Raw genomic sequence first — 16178 nt, forward strand, 5'->3', positions numbered from 1 at the left:
CCTAACAGAATGACATAAGTGTAAAAATACATGGAATATACACATTGCTGCATGATGTCTTGCCCCCTGTTCCACCGAATGCGTATATAGTTTCACAGAAGAGATATCTAAGTACGTATGCATCCAGTCAGACTTTATTTAAATTTTGTGACTCCTGAAGCAGGCTTTATTTAGCCAAAACACAGATTTGTGTTGAGTCCATTTGCCTTCTGTGGATATTTATGTTGTTTTTTTTATTGGCCCTTTGGCCTGGCTGTGGATTTTTAATGAACTTTTTTTAGCCACAGTCTCAGACACTCTGGGTTTCTTCTATTTGGAACCGAGGGTAATACCCTCACCCTGGTCTCATAAAGACAAGCAAGAAGAAGGTAATGGTCAACTGTATCAAAAACTAAACTTAAATCTAGCTAGATGAGCTTCACATCTTTTTGGGTATTTGTGTGGCAGAAGATGTAATTTAACATTACCATGAACGGTGTTTCTGTAGTGTCACTTGTGGAACCCAGTGCTTAGGGTGAAAAATATTAATTAAAATTCCAAATTTTAATGACCTGCTAATACACTGATTTTTAAATGAATTTTCCAATAAATGGCAGATTGGTGATTGGACAAAAGTTAACTAGAACTGTATAATCCAAATCACTGTTTGTTTGTTTTTTTAGACGTGGATGAATCAGAATGCTTTTCTAGGAGCAGGGAACCAGACATAGGGTCAAACTAGAGTTCATCAGGTCGAGAAAAATAGGCAAGAGACCAGCAGTCTTTTAGAAGCCAAGCAGGGGCCCTTTCAAGGATGGCACCAGAAGGTTTGACAGAGCTGATAAGTTTTTGCAAACCAATATATGAAAGTGGAGTGAAACTGCAAAATGTACTGCATCCGGTAAGCTGAGTAGTTGTCTTTCCAATACTGGGAAGTGGGATAGAGGTAGCGAGGAAAAATGGCAAGTTTATAAATAGATTCTAGTTTTCCTACCTAGAACCACAGGTACTGAACCAGGAACTGAAGCATGATAGTTACGAGATCTTGAGCACAGCAACGAATTACAATAGAAAACAGTTCTCAAGGTTAGTTCTCAGCAGCAGATAAAGAGATCCTTTCCCGTTTGAGCAGTGCTTTGCACTTACTGTGCAAGGGCATACAGAGTGAATGATCCATACAGAAGTTTGGATCTTCCAAATGCATCCTGCCCTCCTCATGTGTAACTTAAGTGTTCTAAGTTCCAAGTTAAACCAAGGATAGTTTTTCAGATGCCGTACTGGGGCTGCAACATCAAAAATATTTGTCACAGGGCCTCGTGGCCAACAGCAATGACAACTGCCCTTGACATGACCAGGGTATCAACCAGTAGTCCTGTTTAGCATAAAGAGAACTTGTCCTCTAAGAAAGACAGCTCAGAGAAAGTCAATTTTAACACTGGAGTTTACTCCTGAGGTCTTGAATATTGAGCCCTCACTCAGGTTTTCGTCCAATGACTCCCTTCTCAAGCTCTCCTTTGGGCAGGACCCTTCTTTATTAAGCAATCACGAGTTCTGATACTTCTTTAAGCCCTTAGGCTACTTGGGTGACAAAACAACCTTAATTAGCAGGGTCTTGGCAATATGCAACTTGGGTCTTCCTCTTGGGCCCAGACCTATGCAAATCAGCCAGCACAGCCCTCTCCAACCAATTCTGTGGGGTACTTCACCTGTGAATACAGCTTTCTTACATCTGCAATATTGAACTTAGCCCATCTCAGTAGAATTCTGGGGTCTCAGTCTAACAGCCACCTCCCCTTGGACAGGACTTTAATTCACTGTGACTTTGTGGTCCTGTCCTCCACCCCATGACTCTTAGTTCTAGAGACCGACCGAAAATGGGGGGGGGGGGGGGGGGGTCAGTTTTGGCTATAACTGCCACCAAAACTACTCATCCATTTTCAGATGCAACTGAAAGTGACAGAAACCAGGGACTTGATTTTGGCTAGAACCGAAACCGAAGCCCAGTGTCTCCCTCTCTGTCCATCCTTTCCCATGCTTATCTCGGGAATGAATCAATTGATAATTTTTATTTAAGGAATAGAAGGCTGAATTTGTGTTTCTTACCTGCTGACACAGCGTCTGCTCTGCTAGCAAATAAGAACCAACCAATTGGCTCACACTCTCACTTCTCTCAGGAATGAATCAAATGAGACTTTTCCCAAGAGACCTTTTACATTTGTGTTTTCTCTTCCTTACTGTTCCTCAGGCCCGCCAAGGGAGGGGGGGGGGGGAAGTGGGGGCAAGATTCTCCAGGCCCGGCCTTGAAGGTGGGCCTGGGCCCCTCCACTTTGGGCTCAGGCCCACCCAACTGCAGTACCTTAAATGGCTGACAGGGAAACCCAAACCCCGCTATGCAAGGAAGTCAGCAGCATGCTTTCTAGTACCCAACAGCAGGACTCTGCACATGAACTGAGCATGTGCGAGGAGTGCCAGCATTGCCAGTGGTTAGAAACGCATGCTGCAGACTTCCTTACACCAAGTGAAGTTCGGTACATGGAGCAATTTGGCTGGCGGTGCTTGGGCATCCCTGTCAGCAAAAGTAACAATTTTAATTGGAGGGGGAGGGGGAATGGAGTCGGGGAGAGAGCAAAAAGGAATGGGTGGCCCCAGAGCCCCCCCCCCCCCCCCATGGGCAGCTGGCTACGTCCATGCGTTTCCTGACTGATGGTTCGGCCTTGGTGGGGGGGGGGGGGCTAAAAGGGTTTGCTCTGGTCCTGCTTTTGTCTCTTGGTGGCCCTGCTATTCTCCCTCTATGTGTGCAGCTAGTCTGTTGTTGATGTAGCTATCCCTCACATCCAGAGATGTAGTTAAACTCGACATCCAAAAATGAGGCTATGCCCGACCGCCAGACACAGAGCTATGCTCAACTTCCAGAGACAAAATGATGGACAATATCCAGAAATTGGGCCACGTTCGACACCCAGCAAAGGGGCCACGCTCAACCTCCAGAGATAAGAGTTACACTCTACACCCAAGGGTAGAGTAACACTGTCCACTCTGAGATGGAGCTAAGCTCTTCATCAAGAGACTGAGTACAGCTGTAGATCTAGAGGTACACCCATGCTGTTGAGCCAGAGATGGAGCCATGGTGTCAGCCTGGCAGACCATAGTACATGGTCAACATTCCACAGAAGTACATGATAGCAACCTAGCGCAGAAAGGGAGGCAAGCAGGCTTCCCATGAAGCTGTCAGCAAGCAGGATCCAAGTACTGCCTCATATAACACCCTACTTACGGGCCGATGATCAGAAGCAAATGGAGCCACTAGAGGCTGTTAGTGTCATACTAGTGCCTCCATTTGCTACCGCCCCATGATCAGAGCCCCCAAGCGCATGAAACAACACAGTTTGGGTAACGAGAGGCAAGATGGCGATCCGAGAGGAAGTCGCGTCTGAGCTCCCGAACCCCGACGTAGTTGCCTGAGAGAGCAGCACTTTCCCCATGAGGATTCATGGGGAAAACGAAGGGGAAAACAGGGATTCAGTCCTCCTCCTGCCCTGGAAGCCCGGCGCTCCGGCAACAAACGTTGGAGAAGTACGGCGTTCAGACGAGCAAAACCCCAGCACCCGCGACGATGGAGTCCGTAGCTGGACTATCGGACCGCAGCATAGAGGCAGCGTCACTTAGCCCGCCTCCAACTACAGCACCACCGCGACCCGGAAGTGTTCGCTTCCTATCGGACGGCCAGCTACTGCAAACCGAAGGGTTTCCTGCACTAGTAACAGGAGGAGGCCCCATGGAAGCGTCGACCCCAGAGAAGTTAGCGGCTACAGAATTGGGTGCAGTGAGCCCTGCACTCACTCCTGTCCTGGTGGCACCTTCCGTGGATAGCGGTGAAAAATTAAGACCAGCTGTAATAACGCTTGAGTTGCTGTGGGACGCCATACAGGGGATGAACACCAACCTTACCAAGGTAACAACCTCTATAAAAGAGGAAATTGTAGGTTTAAAGCAAACTCAAGAGCAGCTTTGTGGGAAAATACAAGAAAATCAAGAGAAAACTAAAACACTGGGAGGAGAGCTTAAAAAATTACAGGATCTGACAGGAACTTTGGTAAAGGACAGAGACATTATAGTTAAGAAGATGGAATACTTAGATAATCAGGGGAGGAGAAATAACTTAAGATCTGAACTTGACAGAGTTCCTTGAGAGTTCACTGGAGATGGTTACTGAATGCACAACTCTCCTGGTATCATTCGCTCTTGAGCTTGATAGAAATAACATCTTTAAATTGTATTTCAGGCATATGAATGCATCTTTTTTTGGAGCTAAGATCCAGATATTCCCCGATCTTAACAAAGAGACACAAAAGCGCAGACAAGAATTCCTGGTGTTAAAGCCAAGAGTTCTCGCTTTATCTGGAACAGTTGTCCTAAAGTATCCATGTAGATGCTTTGTGTCTATTGGTGGTGTTAATTATAGGTTTCTTGACCCCAGAAAAATGCAAATACATATAGATTCGAAAGAACAAAGTAAGATTGGTGATCAGACCTGAGGCCCCACTTTAAATACGCTGTTAAATCGGCTAGCGAGTAGTCAGGGTTTTCTTCCTCTAGCAGAGTAAATTAAACTCAATTAATTTTTGAAATGGATGTAAAATTGTAAAATCATAAATAAAAAAATTAAAAAAAAAAACCAAACAACACAGTTTGCAAATGCATGCAAAACAGGGCTCATAGCGAAGTAACATGCAAATGCACGCTAAATGTATTCTTCCCCAATGATCAGCGAGTAGTGCACCAAACCCTACGCCAACTCAGAGCTGGCGTTAGGGTTTGCAGATCATTGGGGAGGAATGATGAGCCCTGTCCAGCATACATTTGCATGCTAGCAGATCCCCCATTCCCACCAATGCAGCAGCCCCCCCCCCCCCCCCACAGGAGCAGGAACCCCGACCTGACCCCATCCCCAATGACACAGAGGCTGAAGGCCCCCTGACCCAAGTTCAGGGGGGCTGGAGATCCAATAGGTCTCCAGCCCCCGTATCCCCCATAGCATCCCCTCAAATAAAGCCCTGGTGGCCCAGTGTGTTGCAAGTCAAACTCCCCCCCCCCCCAACCAGGTGATCTAGCAGCCCTCTTCCCCACCCCCTATCTTTGTTGGAGGAGGGAGGTGGCCTCCCATTGGTGCTGCCTTGAAAAAGGCAGAACCCAGCCCTGCCCAGCGCATCCTGGGATGCGCTGGGCAGGGCTTCACACCACATAAGGGAGAACCATTTTCGAGGAAGCGCCAATGGAAGAGGAGGAAGGCCGTGAAGGTAGGAGGGTGGGGAAGAGGGCCCTAGACCACCAGGTGGAGGGGGGGGGGGGATTGATTCATGGCCTACTGGGCCATCAGGGCTCTATTTGAAAGGATGATAGGGGGGGTTAAGGGGGCTGGAGACCCACCGGATCACCAGTCCAGGGGGGAGGTTGACTCGCAGCCAACTGGGCCACCAGGGTTCTATTTGAGGGGATTCTAGGGGGGGGGGGGGGGTTAAGGGGGCTCAAGACCCACCGGATATCCAACCCCCCCTGAACCTGGGTCAGGGGGACGAGGTCAACCAGACCTCCAGCCCCCACGTCATTTGGCTCGGGGTGGGGGCACTAGGCCATCAAGGCCATGCTATTTGAGGTCTGGTGATGCCATTAGTCAGGGTAGGACCAATAAAGATGCAGCCTGTACATATCCCGCAGGATGTCGGGGAGCAGAATGCAGCCAGCACACCTGCCGACTTCACCTGGCCAGGAAACAAAGAGTCCACAGTAGCCAGCTAGCATCCAGATGCAGTCAGGCACCAACACATTAGGATGATGCCGACTAACAACAAAAGAGGAGCTGATTGAAGCAGCCCCAAAACACCTGAGGCAGAAATATCCGCTAGACAGGAGTCAGCCAACCACCTAGAACTAGCCAAGGAATGCAGGCCAGAGATACCACTTGAAAACTGCCACAAAGCAGCAGGGAAGGGATCCACCCAAGACAGGCTATACATAAGCCATACCAGCCAGACTCCTGGAAGCACAGCCTACACTGCTGAAAAACCCACTGCTATTAACAGCAAACAGGGAGTTGGACCAGACCCACAAGCAGCGAATCTTTGCTTACTACCAATGTAGAGAAGAAAGCACTGCTGGTATTGTTGCATCTAAAATGAAGCCAGGACCTCCCCTGAACAAGGCCCACTGCCGCAACCAACTAGACAGATCGAGAAACAGCTGGAGACAAAGAAGAAGGCCAGTCACTAGATACCAAGCCAAGTGAAGCCCAAACAGGCCGACCAAAAAAATCAGCCAAAACACGGGAACTTAAATCAGAGAGCTACAGTGCTGCACTACTAGGGTTAGCTCTGAAGGAACCTTGCTCACAAAGAGCACCAAACACCACACTTCCTCAACTTCTTTTTCTTTTTTTTTTAAATGGCAACACAAGCTGAAGCCGTAGCTGCGAGAGGCACCAGAGTCATTCCCAGAGCAAAAAAAGGGCACTCAGAATCTAATCTAATCTATGAGTCTGACGTCGGTGCCGGGGAAAATGGTAGAGGCTATTATTAAAAACAAAATTACAGAGCACATCCGAGGACATGGATTACTGAGACCGAGTCAGCACGGCTTTTGTGTGGGGAAATCTTGCCTGACCAATTTACTTCAATTCTTTGAGGGAGTAAACAAACATGTGGACAAAGGGGAGTCGGTTGATATTGTGTATCTGGATTTTCAAAAGGCGTTTGACAAGGTACCTCATGAAAGGCTACAGAGGAAATTGGAGGGTCATGGGATAGGAGGAAATGTCCTATTGTGGATTAAAAACTGGTTGAAGGATAGGAAACAGAGAGTGGGGTTAAATGGGCAGTATTCACAATGGAGAAGAGTAGTTAGTGGGGTTCCTCAGGGGTCTGTGCTAGGACCGCTGCTTTTTAATATATTTATAAATGATTTAGAGATGGGAGTAACTAGCGAGGTAATTAAATTTGCTGATGACACAAAGTTATTCAAAGTCGTTAACTCACAACAGGATTGTGAAAAATTACAAGAGGACCTTACGAGACTGGGAGACTGGGCGGCTAAATGGCAGATGACGTTTAATGTGAGCAAGTGCAAGGTGATGCATGTGGGAAAAAAGAACCCGAATTATAGCTACATCATGCAAGGTTCCACGTTAGGAGTTACGGACCAAGAAAGGGATCTGGGTGTCGTCGTCGATAACACACTGAAACCTTCTGCTCAGTGTGCTGCTGCGGCTAGGAAAGCGAATAGAATGTTGGGTATTATTAGGAAAGGTATGGAAAACAGGTGTGAGGATGTTATAATGCCGTTGTATCGCTCCATGGTGCGACCGCACCTTGAGTATTGTGCTCAATTCTGGTCGCCGCATCTCAAGAAAGATATAGTAGAATTGGAAAAGGTGCAGCGAAGGGCGACTAAAATGATAGCGGGGATGGGACGACTTCCCTATGAAGAAAGACTAAGGAGGCTAGGGCTATTCAGCTTGGAGAAGAGACGGCTGAGGGGAGACACGATAGAGGTATATAAAATAATGAGTGGAGTGGAACAGGTGGATGTGAAGCGTCTGTTCACGCTTTCCAAAAATACTAGGACTAGGGGGCATGCGATTAAACTACAGTGCAGTAAATTTAAAACAAATCGGAGAAAATCTTTCTTCACCCAACGTGTAATTAAACTCTGGAATTCATTGCCGGAAAATGTGGTGAAGGCGGTTAGCTTAGCAGAGTTTAAAAAGGGGTTGGACGGTTTCCTAAAGGACAAGTCCATAAACCGCTACTAAACGGACTTGGAAAAATCCAAAATCCCAGGAATAACATGTATAGAATGTTTGTACGTTTGGGAAGCTTGCCAGGTGCCCTTGGTCTGGATTGGCCGCTGTCGTGGACAAGATGCTGGGCTCGATGGACCCTTGGTCTTTTCCCAGTATGGCATTACTTATGTACTTATGCTTCTATACCGCAATAACCATATCAGTTCTATGCAGTTTACATAAAAAGTAAAAGAGGCATACTTAGAGATGAGGGCTTCGATACTGCTGCCATTGGGGGGGGGGGGGGGAAAGACATATGCACCACACATAAGTACATAAGTACATAAGTAGTGCCATACTGGGAAAGACCAAAGGTCCATCTAGCCCAGCATCCTGTCACCGACAGTGGCCAATCCAGGTCAAGGGCACCTGGCACGCTCCCCAAACGTAAAAACATTCCAGACAAGTTATACCTAAAAATGCGGAATTTTTCCAAGTCCATTTAATAGCGGTCTATGGACTTGTCCTTTAGGAATCTATCTAACCCCTTTTTAAACTCCGTCAAGCTAACCGCCCGTACCACGTTCTCCGGCAACGAATTCCAGAGTCTAATTACACGTTGGGTGAAGAAAAATTTTCTCCGATTCGTTTTAAATTTACCACACTGTAGCTTCAACTCATGCCCTCTAGTCCTAGTATTTTTGGATAGCGTGAACAGTCGCTTCACATCCACCCGATCCATTCCACTCATTATTTTATACACTTCTATCATATCTCCCCTCAGCCGTCTCTTCTCCAAGCTGAAAAGCCCTAGCCTTCTCAGCCTCTCTTCGTAGGAAAGTCGTCCCATCCCCACTATCATTTTCGTCGCCCTTCGCTGTACCTTTTCCAATTCTACTATATCTTTTTTGAGATACGGAGACCAGTACTGAACACAATACTCCAGGTGCGGTCGCACCATGGAGCGATACAACGGCATTATAACATCCGCACACCTGGACTCCATACCCTTCCTAATAACACCCAACATTCTATTCGCTTTCCTAGCCGCAGCAGCACACTGAGCAGAAGGTTTCAGCGTATCATCGACGACGACACCCAGATCCCTTTCTTGATCCGTAACTCCTAACGCGGAACCTTGCAAGATGTAGCTATAATTCGGGTTCCTCTTACCCACATGCATCACTTTGCACTTGTCAACATTGAACTTCATCTGCCACTTGCACGCCCATTCTCCCAGTCTCGCAAGGTCCTCCTGTAATCGTTCACATTCCTCCTGCGACTTGACGACCCTGAATAATTTTGTGTCATCGGCGAATTTAATTACCTCACTAGTTATTCCCGTCTCTAGGTCATTTATAAATACATTAAAAAGCAACGGACCCAGCACAGACCCCTGCGGGACCCCACTAACTACCCTCCTCCACTGAGAATACTGGCCACGCAATCCTACTCTCTGATTCCTATCTTTCAACCAGTTCTTAATCCATAATAATACCCTACCTCCGATTCCATGACTCTGCAATTTCTTCAGGAGTCTTTCGTGCGGCACTTTGTCAAACGCCTTCTGAAAATCCAGATATACAATATCAACCGGCTCCCCATTGTCCACATGTTTGCTTACCCCCTCAAAAAAATGCATTAGATTGGTGAGGCAAGACTTCCCTTCACTAAATCCGTGCTGACTTTGTCTCATCAGTCCATGTTTTTGTATATGCTCTGCAATTTTATTCTTAATAATAGCCTCCACCATCTTGCCCGGCACCGACGTCAGACTCACCGGTCTATAATTTCCCGGATCTCCTCTGGAACCCTTCTTAAAAATCGGAGTAACATTGGCTACCCTCCAGTCTTCCGGTACTACACTCGATTTTAGGGACAGATTGCATATTTCTAACAGTAGCTCCGCAAGTTCATTTTTTAGTTCTATTAATACTCTGGGATGAATACCATCAGGTCCCGGTGATTTACTACTCTTCAGCTTGCTGAACTGACCCATTACATTCTCCAAGGTTACAGAGAATTTGTTTAGTTTCTCCGACTCCCCCGCTTCAAATATTCTTTCCGGCACCGGTGTCCCCCCCAAATCCTCCTCGGTGAAGACCGAAGCAAAGAATTCATTTAATTTCTCCGCTACGGCTTTGTCCTCCTTGATCGCCCCTTTAACACCATTTTCGTCCAGCGGCCCAACCGACTCTTTGGCCGGTTTCCTGCTTTTAATGTATCTAAAAAAATTTTTACTATGTATTTTTGCTTCCAACGCTAATTTCTTCTCAAAGTCCTTTTTTGCCCTCCTTATCTCCGCTTTGCATTTGGCTTGGCATTCCTTATGATCTATCCTGTTACTTTCAGTTGGTTCTCTTCTCCACTTTCTGAAGGATTGTTTTTTGGCTCTAATGATTTCCTTTATCTTACTGTTTAGCCACGCCGGCTGACGTTTAGTCTTTTTTCCCTTTTTTCTAATACGTGGAATATATTTGTCCTGAACCTCCAGGATGGTGTTTTTAAACAGCATCCACGCCTGATGCAAGTTTTTTACTCTGCGAGCTGCTCCTTTCAGTCTTTTTTTCACCATTTTTCTCATTTTGTCGTAATCACCTTTTCTATAGTTAAACGCTAGCGTACTTGATTTCCTAGTTTCACTTCCTTCAATGCCAATATCAAAACCGATCATATTATGATCACTGTTATCAAGCGGCCCTCGTATCGTTACCCCCTGCACTAGATCATGAGCACCACTAAGGACTAAGTCTAGTATTTTTCCTTCTCTTGTCGGCTCTTGAACTAGCTGTTCCATGAAGCTGTCCTTGATTTCATCAAGAAATCCTATGTCCCTTGCGTGTACAGATGTTACATTAACCCAGTCTATATGCGGGTAATTGAAATCCCCCATTATTATTGTGTTGCCCAGTTTGTTTGCGTCCCTGATTTCCTTTAACATTTCCGCATCCGTCTGTTCGTCCTGGCCAGGCGGACGGTAGTACACTCCTATCACTATCCTTTTCCCCTTTGCACATGGAATTTCAATCCACAGTGATTCCAAGGAGTGTTTTGTTTCCTGCAGAATTTTCAATCTATTTGATTCAAGGCTCTCGTTAATATACAATGCTACCCCTCCACCAATCCGATTCACCCTATCACTACGATATAATTTGTACCCCGGTATGACAGTGTCCCACTGGTTATCCTCCTTCCACCAGGTCTCAGAGATGCCTATTATATCTAATTTTTCATTTAGTGCAATATATTCCAACTCCCCCATCTTATTTCTTAGGCTCCTGGCATTCGCATATAGACATTTCAAACTATGTTTGTTGTTCCTAAGTACATCATGCTTAGTACTTGACAGTATTAATTAGCAATCTTTTGTCTGATTTTTATTGTTATTTAAAGATACCCGATCTACTACAATCTCTTTTGCAACCTATCAGGATACTCTATCTTCCCTGTTATGGTGATATCTTTGAAAGATACCTTATCCCGAACCATGCTCTTTTGAGCGACTGTCGGCCTTCCCCCCATTTCTAGTTTAAAAGCTGCTCTATCTCCTTCTTAAACGCCGATGCCAGCAGCCTGGTCCCACTCTGGTTAAGATGGAGCCCATCCTTTCGGAATAGGCTCCCCCTTCCCCAGAATGTTGCCCAGTTCCTAACAAATCTAAAGCCCTCCTCCCTGCACCATCGTCTCATCCACGCATTGAGACTCTGGAGCTCTGCCTGTCTCTTGGGCCCTGCGCGTGGCACAGGTAGCATTTCAGAAAATGCTACCCTGGAGGATCTGGATTTCAGCTTTCTACCTAAGAGCCTAAATTTTGCTTCCAGAACCTCTCTCCCACATTTTCCTATGTCATTAGTACCCACATGTACCAAGACAGCCGTCTCCTCCCCAGCACTATATAAAATCCTATCTAGGTGACGCGTGAGGTCCGCCACCTTCGCACCAGGCAGGCAAGTCACCAGGCGATCCTCACGTCCACCAGCCACCCAGCTATCTATATGCCTAATGATCGAATCACCAAGTACAACAGCTGTCCTAACCTTTCCCTCCCGGGCAACATTTGGAGATATATCCTCGGTGCGAAAGGATAATACATCCCCTGGTGGGCAGGTCCTGGCTACAGGAGTACTTCCTACTTCACCAGGGTGATGCTCTCCTTCTAGGAGACCTCCCTCCTCCAAGGTAGCACAGGGGCTACCTGACTGGAGGTGGGACTTCTCTACAACATCCCTGTAGGTCTCCTCTATGTACCTCTCTGTCTCCCTCAGCTCCATCAAGTCTGCTACTCTAGCCTCAAGAGAACGGACACGTTCTCTGAGAGCTAGGAGCTCTTTGCATCGGGCACACACATATGACACCTCACCAATTGGGAGATAATCATACATGTGACACTCAATGCAAAAGACTGGATAGCACCCCTCTCGCTGCTGGACTGCTGACTCCATCTTAGTGTTTTTTGAGTTTTTCCGTAATTTAAAACTTGCTAAAGTATTAAGGATATCAGCCTATCACTAACTTACAGTTCCTCCTTTAAACCCCAATCTTCAAGTTCCGAAAGCACAAGCAAAATTTGTTCACTTACCAGAGAAATATCCTCTTCTCCCAGAACTTATTAGAAGGAAAGCTTTCGCGCGGCACCTTGAGCAGAGGCCCCGAGTGGATTGGAACGGACCTGGGAGTCACTCCGGCGAAGGCTCCGAGGATATGCAGATGAGCTGCAAGTCCTCCACGGCACCTGAGAAGGCAACCGGTGGGAGAGCTGGGCACCTCTCAACCAAGAAAAGGCTTACCAGGGGTTAGGCCGAAGCCAGCATTCCTCCCCCTGAGGGTCACCTGATCCTGGCTAAGAAGTACCTGGTAGCTCTGGGTAGGTGGAGCGAAAGCCCTGGGTAACTGTGGCGAAGGCCCTGGGAAGGTCGGGGTGGATTTGGGAGTCACCCCGGATGCAGCTGTGAGGATATGCAGAACGCTGCAAGTCCTCCACAGCACCTGGTAGGAGCACTGTGCACCTTGAGCAGAGGCCCCGAGTGGATCGGAACGGACCTGGGAGTCACTCCGGCGAAGGCTCCGAGGATATGCAGATGAGCTGCAAGTCCTCCACGGCACCTGAGAAGGCAACCGGTGGGAGAGCTGGGCACCTCTCAACCAAGAAAAGGCTTACCAGGGGTTAGGCCGAAGCCAGCATTCCTCCCCCTGAGGGTCACCTGATCCTGGCTAAGAAGTACCTGGTACACAAAGGTAGAATCCACAGAAAGCATCCCAGGCCCACCAAATAAAAACTAGAGAACGCACTTAGCCCAAAATGAGTCCCTGCAGGAGATGCCCCGACCAAAGAACAGAAAGGATCTAAGAAGACCCATTCCGATAACTGCGGCACACAAAAGCCTCCAAGCCCAAAAGCACATAAGCAATAAAATTGCGTTTGAAACAAAGGAAAAGGTTTATACTTGCTATGCCATCCGTCCTACCAGGAATCCTTTTGAAGTGTCCAGCCTAATCTCACACCCCAAAGGCAAGGGCAGAAGTGGAGCTTGAGAGGTGGGGTGAGGGAGCCGACACCACTGGGTGTGACCCCAGCTAAGGGACGAGGGACTCGGTGCAAGCTGGTGTCACCCAGTCTAGGAAGTCTGCTCAAATTTATTAGCTATAACCCCCTGATCAACTGACACCCGGACAAACCAGGCCAGGAGCTACACAATCCGTCCACCATCCGCTAGGAGACAGAAAAATACTGAACATTCCAGGCTACACAATACTCTAAAGAGCAAAGTACTTGGAAATATTTTTTACTCTGTTTCTTTCTGCTGGTGGATGGATACAAGCCATTAGTCTAGACTGGTCTGGTATAGATGACAAAGAAAAGACATTTACATCGTTGTTTTATACGCTGCCAGTAAATTAAGGTGAAGCAATTAATAAAGAGACCTCTGTGTTATCAATATCTCACTAGAACAGTGTCTGTTATATTCAGTGATCAAATATTAAAAAAAAAAAAAAAAAGAAAGAAGAGACTACCATTTACCAGCTATGAGTATTCAACAGCCTAGTATTCACTGGGCTGGATTACTTTCTCTACTCTCTGTTTTGCCCTTATCACCTCTACCTTGGCCTCCAATCTTGAGAGAGTGAAGGTTGGGTTATTGGCAACATTGCAGATTCCCAGCCATGTGGAATGGACAAGGACCAGTTGATCATCTAGCCTGCCTAGTTCCACCCTTGGTGCAACATTATAGACCCCAGACAATCTCTGGCACTCATTTTTAAACTTTTTTTTTCTCATGTTTTCTGAATTCTGTTATTTTTGTCTCCACTACATCTACTGGGAGTTTATTCCATGCATTGGACCACTTTTTTTGTGAAGAAATATCTTCTAGTGTTCTTTCTGATGTTTTGAAAATAAAATAAGACATTATTATTTTCAAAAACTTTTAACGACAGCTTATGATAACATACCTGTGCTCAGCTGGAACTGGTGGTGGCCAAACAGCAGGATCCCTAAATGGTTCATCTCGGTAAGATACTGGGAAGTCCACTGGTTTGTCTATCTTAAAACTCTCCAGAGTATTTACGATGCTCTTAACTTGATCATATTCATCTAGTAGTTCATGTCGGATCTTCAACACAAACAGATCAGGAGTAACATCCCCACTTTCGATTCAACTGAGGTTGAGGTTCTCTTATTTCCAAACAATAAAATTACTCTACAACACTAATTCTATTGCTTGTTACACTAAACTGGATCAGTCTGACAATCCAAAAAGGTTCAGTGAGAGAAGTAGGACTTGAATTCAGGCCTCCCTAGTTTGCGAACTGCTTCTCTAATCACAAGACTGTTCCTCCATATTGTTTTACTTTGTAATATACTAAAGTATTCATGCACATATCAAAGCTATATAGTCTTACAATTTATCTGTACCAGGAATAGGAGGGTGGGAAAATGGCGCATAATCTGTGGGAGTCACACCTATCGCATAGGTCACAGCAGAAGTGCCTGCAAAGCCAAGAAATCATGCACAGAACCTGTGAAGCAGAATGAATACCGGCCCTGCAGTATTTCTACCCCTGCACAGATTTCCTTGGAACATTAAGTTTGTGAGCAAACACTAGCTCAAAGGCCACAGCATGAATTTCTTGGCATGACTTTGCTGCAACCTATAGATCTCAGACATTGACCCTGAGATATTAGAACAGCCAAAGAAGAAGGAAAGTGGGTAGGGAGCTGTAGGTGAGAGACAGCTGCTGAGTGGGAGAAGGAGAGAGAAGAGACTGCTGTTGGGACAGAGGGGCACAGATGCTCAGCTGGGGGGGGGGGGGGTATAAGGGAATGCTTCTGGGCAAGAGGTAGGGATGAAAAAGAGAGTGTAACGCTGCATGGCAGGGGGTTTGGGAGAAAGAGATTGGGTGCTGCTGGTTAAGAGAGGGAGAAAAAGGGGACACACTGCAAGAGCAGAAATCTCTGAAGGAAAAAAGCACTGTGACAGAGTTGACGAGGTTAATTTAAGGAAGGAGGGCAATATCTGCCCCAGTTTAGAAAAAGCTTATCCTAATACTGTTTTTGCACTTTAGAGATTGCAGGAATATACCATAGAACTCACATATGGGTTATAAAATTTACGACCAATTAAAAAAGTCAAGAAGTGACTTATATGCAAGTCCAGCCATAAGTTCAGGATTTCCTTTCTCTTCCTTTCCCTACCCACTCATGCTAGGTCCAGCATTTCCTCTTTCTCTCCCTCCAGTGGTCCAGTGTTTTCTTCCATATATCTCACCTCATCTGGTGTTCCAAAGGTGTTGTGTGATGGCATTATGCCTTCCTGTACAGACCTGTGCTCATGCACTGCAGCATCCTGCCCTCTCCGTGGCAAGAAATGCATCATGAGGGCTCTTTGGAAAGAGGGTGCAGTCTTTTGGAAAATGTTCCCCTGATGCACTTCCTGTCAGAGAAAGGGCAGGATGCTACAGAACATGAGTGCAGGTCTGTACAGAAAGGCCCTGTGCCAGTACACACCTTTGGAACACCAGATAAGGTAAAATGTACAGGAAGTGAGATGCTGGGGAAGAGAAGGGGAGATGCTGGGCACAGCATGACTGGAAAGGGAAGGGAAATGTTGGACGCATGGATAGAAGGGACAGGAGCAAACTATATGCAAGTCACCACATTTTCACAGTACTTATACGTGAAGTATAAGTCACTTATACGTGAGGGCAACCTATATGCGAGTATCCATGACAGTACCAGATAAAAGATGTACTATGTCAAAATCATGCAAAGAAATAAAATTGCAAGATTTGTGGATTTTTTGCAGAAGGGTGTTCCTCATAGTACTAGTACTACAGTGCTTTTCCTTGACAGTAGTCAAAAGTTTATCAATGCATAGGGAGTTAACCTGTTTACAATAAATGTGCAGACCTAATTCTTTACACAAAA

General features: G+C 46.3%; 1 protein-coding gene across 3 annotated transcripts in view; it reads right to left on the reverse strand.

Moving 5' to 3' along the window:
• KATNAL1 (katanin catalytic subunit A1 like 1) overlaps window positions 1–16178 on the reverse strand; it is a 139871-nt gene that overhangs the window by 91584 nt on the left and 32109 nt on the right. For all 3 annotated transcript variants that reach the window (XM_030200358.1, XM_030200357.1, XM_030200356.1), the window contains exon 3: window positions 14204–14364. In XM_030200358.1, coding sequence (XP_030056218.1) covers window positions 14204–14364 — 161 coding nt within the window. The remainder of the gene's footprint in view (window positions 1–14203; window positions 14365–16178) is intronic.

This window comes from Microcaecilia unicolor, chromosome 4, assembly GCF_901765095.1.
Source record: "Microcaecilia unicolor chromosome 4, aMicUni1.1, whole genome shotgun sequence".
NCBI classification, from domain to species: domain Eukaryota; kingdom Metazoa; phylum Chordata; class Amphibia; order Gymnophiona; family Siphonopidae; genus Microcaecilia; species Microcaecilia unicolor.